The sequence below is a fragment of the Parus major genome, chromosome 5 (genome assembly GCF_001522545.3).
Source record: "Parus major isolate Abel chromosome 5, Parus_major1.1, whole genome shotgun sequence".
NCBI classification, from domain to species: Eukaryota; Metazoa; Chordata; class Aves; order Passeriformes; family Paridae; genus Parus; species Parus major.
The window spans coordinates 16,655,118-16,677,309 of NC_031774.1; the positions used below are offsets into that span (position 1 = coordinate 16,655,118).

At 40.9% G+C, this 22,192-nt stretch overlaps 1 protein-coding gene across 6 annotated transcripts in view; it reads right to left on the minus strand.

Annotated features, from left to right (window-relative positions):
• Positions 1-7,764: 7,764 nt before the first annotated feature.
• Positions 7,765-22,192, minus strand: part of TSPAN4 (tetraspanin 4) — a 423,214-nt gene continuing 408,786 nt past the window's right edge. For all 6 annotated transcript variants that reach the window (XM_015631555.3, XM_015631554.3, XM_015631557.3 and 3 more), the window contains 3 exons: positions 21,221-21,352; positions 19,138-19,221; positions 7,765-16,354 (listed from right to left, as the gene is read on the minus strand). In XM_015631555.3, coding sequence (XP_015487041.1) covers positions 16,286-16,354; positions 19,138-19,221; positions 21,221-21,352 — 285 coding nt within the window. In that variant the 3' untranslated portion in view covers positions 7,765-16,285. The remainder of the gene's footprint in view (positions 16,355-19,137; positions 19,222-21,220; positions 21,353-22,192) is intronic.

Below are 22,192 nucleotides of genomic sequence, written 5' to 3' on the forward strand. Positions count from 1 at the left end.
TCTGATGCCCAGTGAGAGGACCTGAGGGAATGGCCTGGAGCTGTGTCAGGGGAGATTTAGGTTTGATATTGGGAAAAGTTTCTTCACCCAGAACTGGAGCAGGCTCCCCAGGGAAGTGGTAACAGCACCCAGTCTGACAGAGTTCAAGAAGCATTTGGGCAAAGCACCGTCAGGCACATAGTGTGACTCTTGAGACCGTGCTGTGCAGGGACAGGAGTTGGGTTTCAATTATCCTTTTGGGTCCCTTCCAACTGTGGATATTCTATGATTCTGTCTCCCATCACATGCTGGCTAGAGCCTGCTGCTGAGTTACACAAACCAGAGCAAGCCAGAGCAAAGTAGGGTCCCTTCATCAGACACTGTGGGGGTCTTCTCAAAATCACTCACTGCAGAACAATCTCTTGGGGTTGTGTGCATATTAAAGTGAACAGAGCACACTGCCATTCTGAGTGGTTCTGTGAGAACTGGTGAGTCCTTCCCTTACCACCACACACTGAGAAAAAATGGCTTTGCTTGTAGATATGGAGACAAGCTGTTACGCAAAGCATAAATGGAAATAGTAATTTGTACAGCATGCAGTCAGGTGGAGGAAATAACTACTGCAATAAGTCATAAAGCTATAGAGAGTAGCTGGATCTTTAAAAGGCCTGAATGTTTTCCTAGTCATGATGTCACTGATTATACACTTCAAAGGGAACATAATGGTGTGTTAATCCTCCTGTCCTAAGGTGAATTGTTACTCCTCTGAGGCATCTTCTCTCCATCCTGCCCTGGTGTTTCTGCATGTTGTCTGAGTAGGCTGAAAGTACAAAAAGGAGCAGAATCTGTAGGGGATCATGTTTGCAAGGCTAACCATGTGCTTCTTAAACTTGCTTCTGTATGTGCTTTGGGGGATGTACATCTCTCTTTTGAGACTGAGGTTTTGGTCTCTGTGTTTGATGTCTGAGTCGAATTACTGGTCAGCTTTCATTTCCAAGCGGTTTTCTCTGTAAGTGAAAGCTTTTTTTTTTTTTTCTTTTCTGCTGAATGCTGACGTTCAATCACTGTTGGTGTTCAGGGACCATTGCTGCTTAAAGATTCCACAGGCCCCATTTTGCCACTGACTTCCTTGTCTGGGAGCCCATTTGTTTTCAAGGATTTTTGTTGTTTCTAATTAAAACAGAATTTAACAGTGCAGCTCACCTTGACTGCATCTCTTTTGATGAATCTCAAATGAAAACATGATTCTACTTCATCATAGAAGGAATCAAACAAGTAGGAATGCCTTTCTCCCATCCTGCAGGGATTATTTGGAGTGGAAGAGTAGATGTTGGTTCTGCACAATGAAAACACTTCTGAGAACAGAGCAATGCCATGAAGTTGTGTAGCTTATCCAGTTTTTATTGAAAATGCTATTTTTGTAATAAAAAAGGCTTTTTAGGTTATTTGCACAGGCAGCATTAAATAACTCACTTGGGGTTTTTCCAGAAGTAAACAGTAGCATGTGAAAGAATTTACTTCTAATTTCAGGGCAAACCCAAAATAATGAAAGCTTATTGTGAAGCATTCTACAGTGCAGGTGTCAGGCACTTAAATGTGGGCATTTTTTTCATGGTGATAGGGAGATGTTACTCAGACTGACTGCACCCACTAACAGAGCAGGAGGAGAATGGCTTGACTGCACATGAAAATGGTTTTGAATTTCTGATTGTACTGGAGTGATCTGGAAATGCAGCACTGAAAGCAGCAGCACCTGGTAAGCCCTTGGAGTATCTCTCTATGCAGTGCTTTTCTTTCACTGTAAAACCTTGTTTTCTGCCAGACAGGAAAACCTGTGATGCTCAGCTGAAAGGATTCCATTAATAGCCCATCAAATGTGCATCACCCTGAGGAAGGATGTTTGGTGTAGCTTCCCGATTACCTGTGTCCTGATAAATGTCTCAATCTTTTGCCATTATCATTGGAATAGAGTTTATGGCAAGGAAAACTTGGCTTACTTATGAAGAGACAAGATTATAAAAGAATTTCTTTAGAAATAAGATGAAAAGCTTATTTTTATTTAATGAGTCATGGAATGTTCTGCGGATTATCAGAATAATTCCTTCCTGTGCTTACCTAAGTAACACATTTTTCTTCAAGCTATTTTGCACCTCAAGCGATTTGTCCATTAAAATGATTTTGTGTTTTGGTTTTGTTGCTTTTACATAAAGAAGCATTTGTAAGCATGTGTAGTTAGTATTTCTAAATACTGTGTTTATAAAATAGGTGTTCAAATATGGAATAAGACAGGAAGAAACCAAAGTAGTGGACAAAAAAAAATCCTCTTGATAAATGGAAGAACATTACATTATGAAATCCGTATTGTTTCAAGGACTGGCCTGTAGGTCTTACAAAGGGGTTTGAGTATTTTCTATTTATTTTAAACTTTGTCTTACTGCAGACCTTACAATTTTCTGGCCATATGAGCCACTAGTGGAGGAAGCACAAATGTTCACAGAGTTCTGGTTAAACCCCCATTCCTTTAGAAATTTAAATCTAAGCTACTGACATTCTTACAGGTGAAAAGCTTGGGGGAGGGGGAATGGGAGGCAGGACAAGCAGACTGCAGCTGCATATCACCAAATTGAGTTTTGCATATTCAGTAGTTAATACATGTGTTGTGTGTGTGTGAATGACACCAAATGCTGGGATTGTTGTAATCCCCTTTTAATAAAGGGATTGGCTTGCAGTACAAAATGACTTACATAATTCTGCATGCTGTATTATCTGTTCCAGGGGGTTTGAAGCCTTATGTTTGCTAGCCCTTAGTACCTCCTGACTTTATTGCAGTAACTGCAGAAATTGCTTTTCTGAAATGTTATTTGTGGATATCAGGAATTGAAAGTACTTTGTCCCATACTGATGGCCCTGTAGATGCCATGGGTCAGGGAAACATGAGGCTGAGTCTCAGCTAAACCTCTGGCCAAAACTGATCCAAATCGTAGTTTGCATTTTGAGACCTGACAAAACAATGGAAAAGTTTTGTGATTATGTTGGTTTTGCAACCATTCTCTTGGGCCCACATGTAAATACTGTAATGGGAATGACAGTGCCCATGTGCTACCCATGTCAGTGGTGTCCACTGGCATAGAGCAGGACACGGTATCCACCAGCCTGTCCTGAGGTCCCTGCTGAAAGAGCCTCAGCCACCTGCTTGGTGTTTTGCTTCATTGTGTTTTACCTCAGCACTAATTCCACTATTCTACTTTTTATTCATCTCTAGGTTTGCATGTATACATACAGACTTTAAGCTCCTTATTTCTGTCATTTTTTGGCAAGATCTACATTTCGTTCCTATGGTGTAATGCCTGAACATTGTTTGATAGCTGAGCTTGTCTAGAAAGGTTTCTAGTTTTCAAGTTGTTTTTTTTTTTGTAGAGAAGCTGATGTGGCTTTGATTCCTGACAGAGAGGTGTTCAGCATGCTAGCCTTCAGGGGAATGGTGATGCTGTGAGGAGAGGAGCAGGTCTGATTCCAGCAGAAGGCTTGGTTTGAAGAGAAGGGAACAGAGAAAGAAGACAAAAGAATTCTGAAGCTGGAAAGATCTCGTTTCCACAGACAGTGTAACAAGCCATACTCCATGTGATCTCACAGGCCTGCTTTGGGGGCAGCAGTGCTTGCAGTACAGATCTCCTGTGTAAGAGGCAGGTGGCATTTCAGCACCCTGTGGGTACTCCCTGGCTCCTTTCCAAAAGAGAGGTTCTGAAACAGGACCCTCATTTGCTGCTGACCATTTTCCCAGTCACCATCTCTTTTACTGTTGGGTCTAGAGGAAAGCCTTAATCACATAAAATTCTGAAAATGTCAACTAATAGCTTTCCTGGTTTCTTCCAACCCACCCCAAGTTGTTCTGGATCTAAAGTGATCTTTCTGAAATACAAGAGGAAAGTAAAGCATCTGACTAGATGACCTCTGTCCCTGTTAGGTAGAAAATGATTTTTCAGAAATTCCTGCACTGGATACACATCCAGCTTATGCATTTTAGCCTAATATTTAAGCAAAATCTATCTTAGCTGAATGTTTTTAAAAATAATGGAATGGAAAGTCAGAGAGATCAAGTACCAGACACGCTGCTGATCCTGCTACCTTTAAAATTGTTTGTCTTTCTCTTTCCCTGTAGTGTAGCATTATTAGAGTAGTGTGAATCCTGCTGTGACCATCTTTCTAATTCCTAAGCTGGCATTTCAAGGCCAGGAGAGAGGTGAGCTTTTGTCCTTCAGAGGTAAACCTGTGAAAGCTGGGTGTAGACAACTGGAAAGGGATGTGAATGTGGGGATACATGGGCTGCTTTAAAATGAATGGATTTATTACACAATTCTCCTGCTAGCTTGGGGACATGTGCCTTTATCTAATACTGTTCTCTCTCTCTCTGTACATATATGTATGTATATATCTATTAGTGGGAAAATGTTTATCTTCTGCGTACTGTTTAGAATTTCTCAGTCAAACAGAACTACTTAAGATTAAGACCTTAATATTTAATAAGCTCTCAATTGTTAGAGAGCAGTGAGCCTGCCAGTGTGAGATTGGGCTGGCAGCTCAGTGGATTAATGGAAACATAGAGTTTGATTTAAAAGCCCTGAATGATAATCTTTAAATATGCTTAGGTATTGTGGTTGTGCAGTTTCCCTGGGGAATCATCATACTCTCTGCTTCAAAAATTTCACTGAAGACCTAACTGAAACTACAGCTCAACTTTGCCTCCTGGGAAATTTACTTTCATTCCTGGGGCTTATATTCCTTCTGTGTACATCTGTACACCCAGAGTGTGATTTCTTGTGGGTATTCGCTTATATTTTTGCTGCAGGAACAGTTTTACACAGACTTGAAGAATAAAAATTGCAGAGTTGAGCAACTTTCCTACCTGAACAGAGATCTTCCTTAGGCTTTCAAACAAGCAAATGCTGCTATTTGAAAATACTGAAGTGAAAATTACACAGATACTTCTTATATGTGATCTCAATATGGTAGACAGAGGAAATAGGTTTTTATTTAAACTCCTGTATGTGAAATTCTCTGGTGCTTTGGGTTCCTGTAACCCATTTCAATAGTACTTCATTCTCTGATAGAGATCTGTGTAGTCCCACTGCAGTGATAGTGTAGACACAATGTGGTGCATTCTGGGATGTCCTCAAACAGATTGAAAGCTGGAGAATTATAGGAGATTGCTTTTTCTCATTTTTATAAGAACTTGCCAGTCTGAAAGGTGTCTAGACTTTGAGTTGCTTTAGTTGTGTATACATTTCTGGGGATTATCTCAATTTCAATTTAATTTGCCATTTCACTTCATGCTATAAAGCTTTCAGAGGCTCCTTCATTTCAGTGAGAGCTCACTAAATTAAAATGAAAATGAAATAAGCTTGCATCATCAGCACTGAGAGTGGCAGTTTTATCCTGAATTTCTCTTAATACTTCACCAGAGCTGCTTGTGCACATAAGGCACCAGGGTACTCAGTTGTTAGCACTAGATCTGACTGTGTAGCTGAACACCTTTGTGTTCTGTGTAGTTGCACTGATACTAAGAAATCTTTTTCAGTTGCAGGATACTGTGCTCCATTGTAACAGTGACAGAACAGCTGTGACAGATCACCTGTGACATGCTGAGTTCTTTTAAACCATAGAATGGTTTGGGTTGGGAAAGACCTTAAAGATTATCTAGTCCCAACCCCTTGGTCATGAGCCAGAGACACCTTCCTCTAGCTCAGGTTGCTCACAGTCTGATTCAGCCTGGCCTTCCAGGAATGGGGCATCCATTAACTCTGCTGAGCAATATGTTCCAGTGCCTCACCACCCTCACAGTCAAAAACTTATTTCTAATACCTGTTTTTTCTCCAGCCTGAAAATCCCAATTCTCTCAGCCTCATCCTCATAGGAGAAGTGCTCCAGCCCTCTGAGCATCTTTGTAGCTTCCTCTGGACCCTCTTCAGCAGGTCCATGTCCTTTTTATGTCAGGAGCCCCAGAGCTGGATGCAGTATTGCAGGTGGGCTCTCACTAGTGAGGAGCAGAATCAGCTGTCTCGACCTGCTGACTACCCTGCTTTTCTTTCTGGGATACAAGAGTACATGGCCAGGTCCTGTTGAGCTTCTTGTCAACAGCACTGAACGCCTTCTCCTCAAGTCTGGTCTCACTCCTGTATTTGTATTTGTATTTATTTGTATTTGTGTTTTCCCAGCCTGTCAGGATTCATGCCTAGCTTGTCAGGATTTCCCTAACTCAGGTGCAGGACACTGTGCTTAGCTTTGTTGAGCTTCCTGAGGTTCCCATGGGCCCATGTCTCCAGCCTGTCCAGGCCCCTCAGGATGACATCCCTTCTCTCCAGTGTGCTGACTGCACCTCCCAGCTTGGTGTTGTCTGCAGACTTGCTGAGGGTGACTTGACCCCACTGCCCACGTTACTGGGAAAGATGTTGAACAGCGCTGGTCCCAGCAGTCCTCGTGGACACCCAAGGAACACCACACTTCACTGATCTTCTCTTGGACTTGGAGAGTGACCATCCAGCTGGCTGCTTATCCACTGAGTTGTTCATCCATCAAACCATTGTCTCTGCAGTTTAGAGACAAGGCTGTTGTGCAGGGCAGCGTCAAGCTTTGCACAAGTCCAGGTAGGTTATGTCAGTCACTCTTCCCTTATCCACCTCTGTAAGGCCATCAGAGAATGACACCGGATTTATCAGGCATGGTTTTCCCTTAGTGAAGCCATGTTGGCTGACCCCAGACATCCTTGTTTTCTATGTGCCTTTGCATATTTTCCAGCAGGATCTGCCCCATGATTTTGCTGAGCAGTGAGGTGAGACTGATGGGCCTGTAGTTCTCCAGGTATCCCACTTTTCCCTTTATAAAAATGGGGGTAATGTTCCCCCTTTTCCAGTCAGTGGGAACTTTACTGCACTGCTATATATCTCAAATATGATGGATTGTGGCTCAGCTCCTTAATCCAGCAGCTCCCTCAGGACCTGCAGATGTATCTCATCATCCTCAGCATTTTTCAATAATGATTAAATTACATATAAATTCAACACCACTGCTCCCTGGATTGAACTCCTGCTAGGCTGGAAGAACTGAAATTTGGAGGATATAAGAGAAATCAGTGTCTGTACCCTTTATAGCTGTTCATCATCTGAGTATTCCTGTGTCCTTCATTACCTTGGTGAAGGTAACACCTAGGAGGGGAATAGATGGGACTGCAGTCTGAAGAGAACAGGAAAGCAGTTGGAACAGGACACAGGGCAGGTTCTGAACAGGCTCACCACATGTTTCATGGGATATTGTTCTATCTTTGTACCTTACACTGGGGAAAACCAGTCTGCTCAGGTCTCTTGTCCATTTACAATCTTCTCTCTTAACCTTCATTTATGTTTTTTTTCATACCTGTCAATTTTTATTTTCCCTTTTCTTCCTTACCTTTCCTGATGCAGATATTTAGATAAACTGGAGTCCTGTGCCACCCATAGCAAAGACTGCTTGCATTGGAATATTTTGGTTTGGAGAAGAACATAGGCACACAGATTTTTTTTGAATGTACATTAACTCTTGATTCCATCAGGAACAAGACAGTGTGATCTGTAGCAGGCTTTTAATCGTGCCAGTTTTTCCTGTGATAATTCTTCTTTGAAACCTGTGAGCACTTATTTCAAAGGACCTTTTGATAATGAAGATGTTTTGTGTTAGGGTAACCAGCTGTGGTGCACAGTCAGGAATAAGGAGGTGTTTAATAAGGGAAGAACTTCAATGCACGGACTTCACAGGCAGATTTAAAACTTCAATTTTTATTAGCACCAAATATCAAGCAAGTTCCATGACAACAAGCTGTACTTCCAAGCTGGTGAATTACTTTGTTTAGGGAGAGTGAGTTAGTAATTATATGACACATCAATTCAGTCTATGTACTCTCTTGTGTTTGCATTTGCAAATCCATAATTCCTTCTGTTGTGCACAGGTCTGAGTTCACAATTTCTGTCCTTCCCCCAAAAGCAGGAATATTTTTAATCATGCGGTTTCAAGGCAACTCTGCCCTCGAGAGACCATAACTCAGCTGCTCACCAGAATAGTCAAAGCACCTCTGGCTTCTAGGGGGATATATTACTGTTTCTAACATATTTGTGTGTCCAGTTCCTACAGCTGAGCTTACAGCATGAAGGATTTACCCCAAGAGCTTGACTTGCACTTCCATACAGCCTCCCTGTTCAACTAATGCCAGCTTGGCTTTCAAATGAAATTAACACAGGGGGCCATGGGTGGGGAGGGAGGGAGCCTGTGTGGTAGTCTGAGATTGTTACAAAGCTTTTGGTGACTTTGACTGTGATTGGATTATAGAGTGAGAGGTGGGGTTCCAAAAAAGCATTAGAATCAGCACCATACAGGAGAGCTCTTTTCCTGGAGTACTTGCAAATGCTTCATCCTAATCGAGTTTGCAAACAGCTCTAACTCCCTTCAGGGGGGGAGAGGGTTTGTTCCTTGAGAAATGACAGCCTGAAAATGAGAGTACTGAGAATTACATAAACACACTTTCACACTTTTTCTTTTGTTTTTCAATAGAAGTTACCTTGGATAGTTTGACTGCCACAGTACAAACTGGGGGGATGCATATGCTGCCCCAGTCACCTTAAGAGTGTGTGGGGGCAGGTGAGCATTGAAAAGAAGAACAAATGCATTATTTCTAAGATGAGGCACTTTTTTTTACCTTAATATCCTGGATTCTTATTATTCAAGCTGAGATATAATATCAGAATCCGTTAATTGCATCTGTGGCTGATACAATAACACTGAGTAAGTTTCCAAGGTAAACTGGGTTAAAAAGAATGGAAAAAGAATCCCTGCAGCATTAGTCTGTGTGGAGCATGCTAAACAGCCAGTGACAGTTCTGCTTGATAACAGTGCTTGCCTAGCCATTTGCAGGCTTGCATCAAGAGACTGAATTAAGAGCAACTCAGATTCAGTTACTACATGGGTCCAGAACCAGGCTGCATGAATTAGTCACAGCACTTATTCTGCTCTGTTCTGTAGAGACACTGGCCTCCTAAATCATTATCAAACCTGAATTTCGTAAAGCCACATAACATGTCTTCCCACTGGGCACTAAAATTTAAACAAAGGCCTGAGTCCCCTCCACATTGGACAGACTGGGACTGTGACTGACCACGTATTTTTGCATGCAGAACAGCAGATTTAAATGGTAGAGGTGGAAAGGCTACAGCAGTGATGGACTTAAGCTTTAGGGCCAAAGCAGGGCATTTGTGGAGGAGGGAGATGATGAGCTGCATCCAAATAGACTTTGAGAAACCATTTCCTGAAATCCCTGTGTTTCTCCAGTAATTTTTAGTTAATCTTCAGGATGAATGCTTTACACCTGAAACTCTCGTCACTGTCCATATGAGACAGACACATAAGCAATATACATTAACAGTTGGGAGTTTTTTATGCTGTACTTTGCTTTCTATAGTTTTTTTTTTCTATGTATCTAACTATATACAGTTACATATTTTATGTTGTTGCCTGTGGTTTGAACTATACCCAGTAATAGCAGTGCCATGGGAATATAAGGGGAAGTTTATAGTGGATAATTATCCCATCCTTTAAAATTATTCTTTAATTGAAAGTACAGGGAAGTCTCTGTTAAGCAGTTCTGTAGTAACAAAATGTTCTGCTCTGCCTAAATGATTTCTGTGTAAAAGATAACAGGGACATGTTTGAGAAATCAGTTCAACTGAGCAGCTATTTCTTCATTAGAAACCCTCATCCTAAGATACAGAACTTCTGTTTAGCTATCTAGCATGCACTGGTGTTGATTTGGTAGTGAATGTTTTCTGGCTGTTGGAGGGAGGAATGTAAACTGAGCTCTTCTTGCAGGTCAACAAACCCCAGGATTTCTAGTGAACAGACAGTATTTCCATGGGGAAACAATTTATTGCAGGGGGAGACAAGGAAGCAGGGCCTAGGGTAAAGTGACCTACCATAGGCAACTAACGGGATTTCAGAAAAACAGCCTTTCAAATGGCATTTGCTAGATGAGTTATTAATGACAGATTTCTTATTTGTTTGGGGTTCTTAGCATGGTAAGATAAGAAACATAAGGCTCTGTGTTTTACACTTTCGATGTGTCAAGACAAAACTTTGGATGAAGCTTCATAGGCTGCCCTTAAATCTCTTTGAAAATTATCGCCATGCAGACAGAAAGTACTTTGTTTTACACAGCCAGAATAATCAGCTAGGCCTGATATTTCCAGGTTGTGTCAAGTGTACTTTGGAAAAATAGCAGGATGTTAGGTGAAATACTCATCTAGATGTTGATTAAAGGAGGAACAGCTCTGTCTGTCCTAACATGTAGTACAAAAGCAGACAGCTGGGATAGCTACTGGGGGAAGGTACACTGGGCTTAGTTGTTTGAAACAATGGGATCTTGAAAAATCAATACAGTACTCAATTACCCAGGGCTAAGCTCTAGCGGAAAGGCAAATTAAGCTGTAAAGCTAATACTGCTGCTCTGAGCCCTTATATTTCTGCAAGCATCATTAAGTTATTGTTCCTAAAGTATAGAACCAATGGTGAGTAAATGAAATTGAAAGGCAACATGTTAAAATCCATAAAGGAAGAATTCTTTTAAATGCAACTCGAAGAAATTGTGAAATTCACTGCTATACTGCAAGACTAAAGTGTAAAGTTTCACAGTCAGAAAGGGATTAAAGATTGATGTGGTTGATGAGACCATCTAGTGGTGCACTTAATGGGATGAAGACAATTCAAGTAATGCAAATATCTCTCCTAAACTGAGGGAGCTGTAAGAAACTTCCACCAAAGGTGTGGGTTATCCCTTACGATGCCTCCTGTAACAACCTTTAAAAGCTCTGTGTCTCTATTTTTCCCATTACAGTTTCAACAGTACATCTGTGCTGTTGTTCAAAATGCAGTTTAGAGGCAATTTCACTTGTGAAGCTGTTTGACCTGTAGGGTACAACAAATTGTATAAAAAAGGCAGTGTTAGACATGATTGCATATAACATACTTGGCTAACCAGACATTCTTCTGATCTAACATAATACAAGTTCCTAGTTGTTCAATTTAAAAACATTCTGGTGTTAATTTTTCAAGTTTTTCTATGTAATTTTAGAATGTAAGCAGCTACCTCAGAAAAAAAGAGAAGTCCTTTATTTCAAAGTTATCAGTAACAGACAAGTTGTGAGCACAAAATAATTTGGTTTGGGTCTGAGTATTTTTTTTAACACTAAACCTGATCTCCCAGTAGTTTCTGAATTGTTAGACTGCCACATAATTTCATGTTGTGCCCGCCCTTAAGAGGAAAGAGGGGTGTAAATTTACCTGGGAATAGGTAAGCCACTTAAATAATAATAATAATAATAATAATAATAATAATAATAAAAACCCCAAATTTGTAGGGAAGGATATGTCAAATCAAAGGTAATGACAAATGACAAAGAAGTAGAACATGGTAGGGGTTTTGTTAAATTGCATACAGTGTGTGTGTGTGTGTGCACTTGCACACGCTCGCACACACATCTTTGGGTGTGTATAGAATCACTGTTTAGCTTGTAGTGCAGTTGCTTATAAAGAATACAAAAGACATTCTGTTGTAAACTTTAAAGAATATTTAATAACTTTTAAAAAATAAAATGTATATTTTAAATTTTGTTCTTTATATGAATGCACAAAAATGTACCATTGTAATTGCAGCAACAAAATCCAAAGAACAGAGGAGACCTGCCCACTGTGGTAGGGTACCAGTGACAAGGGAGGAGAATTCACAGTGGAATCCAAACAAGGTTTCCCATGGCAAGTCCCAGCGTGGTTTCTGTCTAACTCAGTATCTATGCAGATCATTTACACTTAGCAAATTCTTGCAGATAAATTAGAGTAAATAAAGAGTCGGGGTTTAAAATAAATGCCACAATCAACTGCTGATTTCTGTTGCTTACCTTTGGTGCTACATTTATAGCACAACACTGAAGCCAAAGGATAAATGAAAGGCTGTGACTTTGTCCATGCTGACAACCTCCTGTGCTGCCCTGGGGAGGTGTAAGAGGCAGCCCAGTCACATGTACTCAGTGTGACCAGTTCTTATTGGTTTGTGAGAAGTGAGGGTTTGGGTGGATTCCCTTAGCAGCCCTATTGCTGATGCAAGAGAGAGTATTTTTACAGCTTCTGTGCAGTTCCTCCCTCTCCATACTATAAACCCTACAATGCTGCATTTAAATGCTAATTACTGATCAAAGAATAAACCTTGATGAGTTTGTTTGATTTGAGGGGGGAGACAAAAGAATTATTAATAGAAAGAAACTAAGTGAATTTCAGTGATTGTGCACTGTATGATGAGGAGCTAAGTAATTATGTTGTACAAGTAATAAGATTTGACTGCTAGTGACAGTACAGGAAAATAAACCATGGTCTGCTAAATATATGGTTTTTGGTTTTGTGTTTTTGTTTTTTGTTTTTTTTTTTTTTGGTGGATTTTTTTTTTTTAGTTTTTTTGTTTGTTTTAATTTAATTGTGAAGATGAAAAGCCAGAAGCATATTGGACTGAATCTGAAAAGCTAAATTCTGATGTTGCTGAATTCAGTAGGTTCAGCCATATGCCCTGTGCCATATCTCGTCATTATGCAGAAACAGCTATGAGAATAAATTAGGAGTGCTCCTTTATTCCTATATCCTTTGGTTCTGTCTTTAATTTAAATGTATTGAGTCCTCCTTCATGTTTAAAGATAAGAAGACACAATAATATAAAAGGCTTTACTAAAAGCGACAAGACACTAATAGAAGCAATTGGAATGACTTCTGTGTTGCTCTGCCTGCATTCAATATCAGCAGCCTTTCAAATGGATATTATGTTCTACAGGTTACTTATATATAATCAACCAGTTTAATGTGAAGTTTTAAGTGTAAAATGGAACTTTTTTTCTTTGTTTTTTGTTTGGTTATTTTTTTTAAAGATTGTTGCTGTTACACATCACAAAATCTTCTGACCTTGTCAGCAGAGAAAGGATGCAGTGCTCTTAAGAAAATATGGTAAGTCTGAGGCTTGTTATATGCAGTGTGTTCAGAGGTATGAAATTGGATTGTGCTGGTAATGCTGTAAGCACCATAACAGTTGTTTGGTCTGTGTGGAGAGAATTATTAACATCAAATATATGAAATAGTCCAATTCAAATCATGAACAAGTCGCAGTAGCACCTCAGTTGGTAGTGGAAGGATAGTATTTAAAAAGAATTATGTGATCTGGGTTTTTTTTTTTTGTCTGCTTGGTTTTTTGGTTTTGGTTGTTTTTTTTTTTTGTGGTTTTTGTTTAGTTTTTTCCCTTAACTGTATGTTTTTGTTGCAGTGACTGGGATTTACAAAGTGAGTGTTGCTTATACTCACTTTAGGTACTTGATTTTGAAAACCAAGGCAGTTTATCTTGTAAAGACACCTAAACTGTGGAAAATGATTAGAGGAAACCACAAAAATGTGACTTGTCTCCAGTCTGCTTCTCATATTTTTTTCCAGTGAAGCTTTAGCTGAAGTCTAGAAGTGTTCTCTAAGAGCTTAGCACATATTACTGTGAGACTCACAGGAGAAGGGTTTGTGATCTCTCTTTTCCCTACACCACATCAAGGAAATTGATGAGAGTTGCTCTCTGTGGGAGTTCTGCACAATGGTTTGCTCCCATCAACTGAACCATCATCAGCCTGCTGTCTTTGTGTTAATTTTTAATGGCAGGGATCACTACAAATAGACTTGTCTACCTTTTATCCTGTCTCAAAAAAAAATCAATGTTTTATGAATGTATTCATCATTCTGTCATGCTGCTTTTCAGTGGCAGAAACTTGGAGTTGTCAGCAGAAGCACTCCTGTGTACAAACAATAAACCAAGGTGAGAACTAATGCTACAGCTAACCTGGAATTGTGTCTGTGCAGGTTAAGAAAAGAACAGAGTAGAGAGAGGGCAGGAACAAACTTCCACCATCTTGGGCACAGCAGGACAGTCTGCAGGTCAGCCTGGGCTCAAGAAGCAGAGAGCATGGAGAATGTGGTGATTGCAACTTGAGTGAGCCTCTTGCTTGGAGTACAGGGCACCTGTGTGTGGGCTACTTGCTCAGCTGGGGTTTGCTGAGGCTTGTTTTGCATGACAGTAAAATCCTTTAGTGGTGGAGGTTGCTGTGATAGTGACTGGGAAGCCACATAAAATGCACACAAGTAATACATTACCAGCTAAATGCCCCATGGGGGTAACATTTTGGAAGATAACTGCTCTTTTAAGCACCAGACTCTCCTAAGCAATTTCCCAGAAAATATGAGGTGAGAAGTGAGTGAGGAGAGTGAGAAGAATGCAGGAAATCAGCAAAGAGACAAAAAATCCCCCAAATCTAACAAGTGAGAGTGAATCTGTCAAATAATGCAGATCCAGAAAAGGGTTAGTTATGGGTGTAAAGGATCAATAGGCTGTGGGTTGGCAAGTCCAGCTTTCTGCTGGAAATTGCCTTTAAATCAAAGCATGCAAAATGCCTCTTGGAACTGAGACCTGCTGTTGTAAGCTGGGTAACTTTCTCTGTGAGCTTGATGCATGCTTCCAGTCTGCAGGAATGGCTGCACTCAGCTTCCTGGGAAAACACAGCTCTGTGGTCAGCTCTCTGCTTTAAATGACAGTGGCTGAGAGATCCTGAAATGCTGGCTGGAGGGCACAGGCCATCTGCATTGCTTTGTTTGCCTCTTCCCTGCTGTGTCCCTTCCCTGGGGTGCTTTGGCTTCTCCCTGGCACACATGCACTACCTGGAGCTGTTTGCTGGCAAACATTTGTTTGAACAATAGACACGTCTGATTTTCAGCCTCAACACCAGAAGATGTGCATAGGAGGGTACTACACCAATTACTTCAGCTATCAATGAGTTCCCTGGTTAGGGAAAGTTATGGTTTTGATTTCTGCATATTTCTGTGATATTCCAGAAAGTGTGGATTCTGTTCTAGCCAGCAGCTAGGTAAAGGAAAATGCATCTGAAAAAGAGCACTGAGAAGTGACTCCAGTTCTAACAGAGACTGATGTGTCTTGGCTGTTGTCAGTGTGCAGCTGGGGGAAAAGAAAAAAAAAAAAAAAAAGCTAAGCATAAAAGTATCTGAAGTCTTAATAACTCAGAAAAATGAGCAATGTGCAAAGGATTTTTCCCCAGAAAGGCAAACTCTATCATACCTGCAGATGATGTTATCCCAAAGTAAATTAATGAAATGGTGACATTCAAGGGAAGGAACAGCTGACAGCTTTGTACACAGCTTCAAGCAGGGAAATGAGTGATATATTTTGGCAGACTTACTTGAAACAGGGATGGCAAAAAATAAAACCATAGTAGACTGACAGAGAGAGCCCACTCACAAGTTGTTTACTGAAATGAAGATACAGCTGAAAGTAATTATTCATTTCCCAGAGGTATAAGTGATAGTGCCTTGTACAAGAAATAATACTTGGTTATTTCAGTTGGAATGTAAAATAGGATAGAAAGGTTTCCCCTTTCTGAGGTTAGATGCTGGGTATTTTCGCCTCCTTTCAGAAAAGTATGTGTTTATGAATGTAATATACATAACATATGCAGTCAACCATCTATATGCCACTGGCAATTAGGAACTGAGGCAATGTCCAATATTGTTTTCCATTAACAGCCAGGATCTTGCTGTACAGATTCTGATTAAAAGCCTGACTTTGCGGCATGTAAGATTAAAAATACTCCTTTAAAACAATGTATTTCTGAAGATGGTCCTCTCCTGGCTACAAAATCATCTTGAGACACTTGCAGGCAGGACTGCTTGATCTTGAGATTTTAGCTGTGTGCAAACTGTAGTAAAATTACAATTGCATTCAGTGCTAGCTACTCTGTACCTTCTTGCTGAAGAACATTTGTTTTCTGCGTCCTCTCTTCCAGACTGGGAAATGCAGGAAGGCAGCCTGGAAGCTTTTGCAGAGTTTGCCTCAGTGCCATCTTTTTCTAACCGGGTTTGCAGTCAGCCCCTCGTTAGCAGCCTCTCTTGCCTTGCCACAGGCCATGGAAAAGGAACCATTGCTTTTTTGGTTTTCCTCTGCTTAAAGACAAGGCTGCTTCTTACCTGTGCCAGTTCAAGTACTGACTTTTTCTTTTCTTCCTCCTTCAGTAAAGTGGGGTGATTCACAAAATCTTCAGAAAGATAGCATTATACACAGTTTATAGTACAAAGGGGGGAAAAAAGGTCAGATGAATGAGCATGAAGGAGATTTCTCCTGTGTCCTTTGGAGGAGAAGCAGAAAGATTGGGAATGGTATCTATGCACAGTAGGTGTCTGCCTTGACTACCTGACAATACATGGTCATTGCAAAGGTGAGTCCGAGAATCTAAGAGAAAAGAAACAACAAACAATCGTTTTTCAGTAAGTAAAAAACCCCTATTTATTGATACAACAAGAAAAAAAAGAGAAAAGCATGACACTAGTTTTGTTCACACACAGGAGGACATGTCACATACTGCTTTTCCTGCCTGTTCATGTCCTTGTTCTATTCCTAGAGTCTGTCTGCCTTTTGTCCTTATCTGTATTGCTGTCTTACAGAATGAACAGTAAGAGCAGGGCAGAGCTGATTTCTCCATCAGGAGCAGCCACCAGATCCTGGGAAGAGTTATACTGGAAAAAATTTGGATGCCTTTTGCTTGAAAATATTTTATTGTAGCAATCCACAGCTGTGTGGGTACTGTGGGTATCCCTGTAGCTGCTGTTTTGAAAGACATTGGGTTAATCCCAGGCCCTACAGGTGCTGTGGTTTGCTTGACTGTATTTTCCTTTTCCAAGTGTATGTGAGCACAGGTCCCTGTGGGGGAATCACTGGAGACTGAACATGCATTAATCATGGCCATCAATGCCTCATCAACAATGGATGTGTTTTTCTACTCAGCCTATTCAAGAGAAGCAGCAGGGACGTGAAGGTTCTTCTCCCAGCCAAGCACTGACCTGTTGTGATGCCTCTGGTAGATTACTTCATCAAAAGGGGATGGGGGAGACAGTTTTACTTTCCTTCCAGCTGGAGTACTTACATGAATGTACTAAGTGCTTGTTACTTTCCCTTTGCAACACCACTGCAAGATTTATCACTGAAATGAAGGTCTGCCAGGTAGAAAATTTTAGTGTATGAATTCTATTTTATGCACTCAATTTTACCACTTCAAATTTAGTCTCTAAATGAATAATAGTTCCTGTTAATGAGTACTTTGAAAGAATAGATGAATACGCATATACATTATTATATTTATGAAGAAAAAAATGGTTATAAAGCTGTTAATCTTCCTCAAGTCTCACTCTTCCACAGTGAAATCAGATTATTAATCAGATTATTTTGGTGTGCTGTTTATAGCAAGCAGTGGCCTTTGGGAAGTATCCCCAAACTCTGCCTTCTGCTTCCTAGCAAAGGAACACCTTCGGGGACAGCTGCATAACAAAACAGTGGTGGCTGAACTTGGTTTATCATTTGAAGCATGCACAACTGAGGAAGATTGTTCTGTTGCATGTACTGTATGTCCTTCCAATTATGTCACTCTATGATTCCATAAGGTGTTAACATGAAATACTGTCACATACTGTAGGCTAGAACAAAACTGAAACAGCAGCAAAAGAGGGAGCCCAGCTGATTTCAGGTGACAGTGCACAGAAACTTTTGTCATCAGGTAGATTCAATCACATCAGGCAGCTGGAAGGCAAACTGAAAATCTGTTGTGTTCTGAGGTGTTTTCCCTGCATTGCATAGCATTTACTAAGAATATGAATTTGCATTTTTGAATTGTCTAAAGTGTTTCCTCCCATGCAAATTAGTGATGTCTTTCTGTCAAAAAGATAGTATTGTCTTAGAACTTTATCATATTTAGGGTATTTATGAGAAGGACTCTGACCATGGGCTGCTGGGGGTTTTTTGTGTATCATTTAAAGATACCCTAAATGCTGAATGGATGCCCAAAAGCTGTTTTGTTTTTTTTAAATTATGGTAATATATTAACAACAGTCATAAATTGTCTGTCTGCCATATGATTTTGTGCTTTTTTTCTCTAAGCATATCGGCTTACCATACTGGAACAAACCCCAAAACTCTGCTGAATTTGGGTCTGTGAGGCATCAGGCATTTGCATTAATAAGCTGCAGCCAATACACGACATATGAGAGAGTAAGAGACGTGCCATTCTGCCTAATCTGTCATTAGTGGGAATGTGAGTAGAATACTGATCCCAGGCTCTCTCTTGCTACTGCTAGTGGCATACCAGGAAAAAATAAACCAAACCAAACAACCATGGGTTAATCTGCAGTTACATGGTGTTGATTAGGTTAGCAATGCCATCCTTTGTGCCTGCATGTTGAGTGTGAGAGTGGGGGAGCTGGAAACTAAAGCTAGATGTTCACTGAATTTAGGAAAGGGACTTTGAAGGAGCCTGAGCTCCAGCACAACTTTCACCTGTGTATCCTCGGGCTGTGCCACTGGTGCTTAGACTGGCACAACCACAGCAGGCTGGGTTAAAGGCACAGGCACCTAAGAGACAAAGTGGTGGACAGATTCTTCTCTGACCAAAGTCACAGAGGAAAGAACTGCAACTCAAAAATCTGATAGGCAAGTCTAAGCCAATCATACCTACCGAGTTTCTCTCCATTAATAGCAAGGGAGCATAGCAGGGTTGACTAATGGGCACCACGTCTTGATTTGTAATTTACTCTGGGCCTGGGGAATGAGGTTGAAGACTTAAGCTACCTCTAAACTATGCTGAAGTTTGATATTTAGCCTAAGTCCCCTCTGGAGAATAACTGGACAAATATAGGCACCCTAAAGGCAGTTCATCCTACCCTGACTATGTGTCTGGAGTCCAGTCTCCCCTCATAAGTCCAATTTCAGTCTTAAATAAACCACTTGATAAAGTGCCAGCTCTTTGCAGTGCATCATAAACAGTGTTCCTGTAATGCAGTGTTCCTAGTTCTGTGCCTTGTACACAGTATTTTAACTAAAGTAAAACACAAAGTACTTAATAATTTTGCATGATGGTAGAGGAAAATAATGCAAGATTTAAAACCTGCTTGAGCAGAGCATATAGCTGAATCTATGGTTACTTAGTTGCAATTAGTTAGGATTTGAAAACTGATATTAAACTGTACCTGCACCATAGCTGTGCACAATCCAAAGATTCCCACTGCCAGTAAGTTTTCCTGGAGCCATATTTTCACAGTTTCATAGCAAGGCTAAAAAAAAAACCAAACCAAGAATATTGTATTAGCCATAAATTTAGCTCTACTCTCCCTCGAATATGCAGCCACAGAAAAAATGGACCTAGCTGCTAGGTAGCCTGGATTATCTTTTCTACGCTGCAGCAACTACAATGTATTTTTGGGTTGAAGCTTGAACATGGAGTACTAATCCCAGTGACACAAAAAAGTGCACCTCCAAAATGTTTCATGAGCAGTGCTCCATATAACTTCAGCTAGTAACTAAAAATACTGTGCTGGTTTTGGCTGGGGTAGAGTTAATTTTCTTCACAGTGGTGGGTATGGGGCTGTGTTTTGGATTTGTCCTGAACACAAGGTTGTTATCTGGAGATATTTTTGTTATCATTAGGCAGGGGTTACATAGAGCATGGTTTTTGGTTTTCCTATTGAACTGTCATTATCTCAACCCACTCTTTTCTCACTTTTTCTGCTTCTCCCCTTGATCCCACTGGTGGGAAAGTGAGCAGTGTGGGGCTTAGCAGCCAGCTGGGGTTAGACTACAACAAATAAACAAGCTTTGTTTTATTTGGTTTGGGTCCTCTTTGCCCTCTAAAACCCAACCAGAAGCAGTTAGAACCTCACAATGAGGCTTTCATTTTCTCAAGTTTCAGGGAAATAAACCTTTCTTATAATACATACAAACACACAAAACCAAACAGTCCCAGTGCAAGTGGCTCAGTAGCTGCTCCTGCTGCACGTGGGCCCATTTCATGCCATTTCCCACCATTTCAAACTGCAGTATGGGCACTCCTCCATTGTTTTCTTCCTTCTTTAAATTCTGCAGTAGCTCTGTTTTACTGGTCTAATTTTGGGGAGGGTGGAATTGGCCCCTGTGAAACCTTTCTTTAAATAATAATGTCTGTAAGACAGCCTTGTGCACAAACAGTGTCTCCCTGTCTTGTAAATGTTCATGGCCAAGAATCATTCAGCCTTCAGTTAGGCACTTTTACATATGTATAAAGGAATAACTATTAATGCCCATCAGAAGCCAGGGGCTTAACCTGCACTGATTTTCTTGCTACCCTGAATAAAATAGAAGAACTTTTCAGTCCTTAAATTAAAAAAAATGACCTGAAGCTACTCAAGAAGTGTAAGGAAGCTGTGATGTGAACTCAGCCTCTGTGAGCACCAATCCATGCATATGAAATCTCACTAGAAAGTGGCCGAGAGCTTTACTCGTTGTCTTCACAAACCATCAGAACCACTAAAACATAGTTATAATTCCACTTCATCAGGTGGCCTTACTCCACATCCCTCCTGTGTAATTGCACTACCTGTAATTAGCACAAAGAATTGCTGAGCTAATTTCAGAGACATATTTAGGCTCTGACTATCTGTTCCAGAACAATCTTGCTGAGGCCATTGTAGGGAAATTATCCCATGGAGTTTTGAATTTGATTGCGGGCAAGTGCAGAAATTCAACAACAAAAAAGTGTTGCTGGCAACTCAGTGGAACAGTTCCCACTTTTCTGTGCAGTGGAAGCCCCAGAATGAGAGCTCCTGGTAGGAGAAGAGTGCTCAAGGCTCTCACAGTTCTCTTGCCTCAGAACTGCCTGGGCTGTGATAAGCTACAGCTGCTGCTCCAGGGCCTGTGTGTGCATGAACCATTTGCCTTTATTGCTACCTGACCCCAGTAGGTGGGACACTAAAAAGGACATTCCTGTCATTTCCTAGCTGGATGTCACTAGTCTGTGCTGCAGATCAGTGTTGGAATGGACCTGTCTGCAGTGGGAAACAACAGCTTAGAGCCTACTGAAAGGAAACCAGCTCATAAAAATAACTAAATAGGGGGTTTCATTGGAGGTCAAAGGGTACAGCTCAACACGAGCCTTCTGAAAGCACCTGATTAAAGGTGAATTAGGATAGATGAATGAGGTGCACAGCTTATCATCTGTGCAGTCCTGCACATGACTACCTGCCTGTCCTTCACCTGGGCTGCAAGGCTGCTGCTGCCTTGTGCTGCAGAGCTACTCACCGCTTTCCACCAGGTCCCTGGGGAATGGAGCCCACAGTTCTCACTGAATTCTAAGCAGCAGGAGTCTGGCACCCGGGTTGTGTTGTACACTTCAAACCAGTCCGTGTAGTTGGAGACTCCACAGCATCTGAACTGGAAAAAGATGAACCGAGGTGATGCCGTAAGTGTGACCCGTCACTGACTGCCTGTTCTGACTTTGCCTCCTGGAGCTTGACACTCAGTGCATTTTGATTAAACCAGCAGAGGCTTGAAAATTTAAAGAAATAACAGTACTTTCTCAGCATTACCCAAACAGACCCTTTTCTCCACTCTTTTGTATTATGTTTAAATATAGCCTTGTAAGCAGGTAATGTTGATGCAAGAAGCAAAGGCCCCTGTTTACAGTGGGAGGGTACTGCAGGAGCTGAAACTGGACAACCTGAGACAAATACTGAAAATGAGTTATTGACTGACCAGAATTGTAACAGTTGTTTGCAGCTTGTCAGGAAAAAAGATAAGATACAGCACCCAAGAGATGAAGATACTGGGATCTCTACAGCACACTACTCCTGGGATCATGATTGAAGTAAACAAGGAAAATTTCTCACTAAGCTGTTAATTACTAATCACCTTTGAAAGTTTTTGCCAGCCAGCAAAAGATGTATTTCCTCCTCTGTGGTGCAGTTCTTTAATGTCATCATCTGAGGCTGCTCTGAGAGTTGTGCCTTAAGTGCCTGCCTACAATGATACAGTGTGTGCAGAGATCACAACACTTCTAAATTGGAAGGAATGTTTAACTTTGGTAGTGGGATGCAAGGTACAGAAGCACACAGTGGTGCAGGGAATGGCTCTGTGGTCATCTTTCCCTTGGGAAGTGGTATATTTGTGTGATAGGAAACAAGCTAGGACTCATTACCATATAGATGTATACACCATCTGTCACCCCTATGCAAAAGTATGCATTTGTTTGGTATTTAGACACTTCAGCACAAA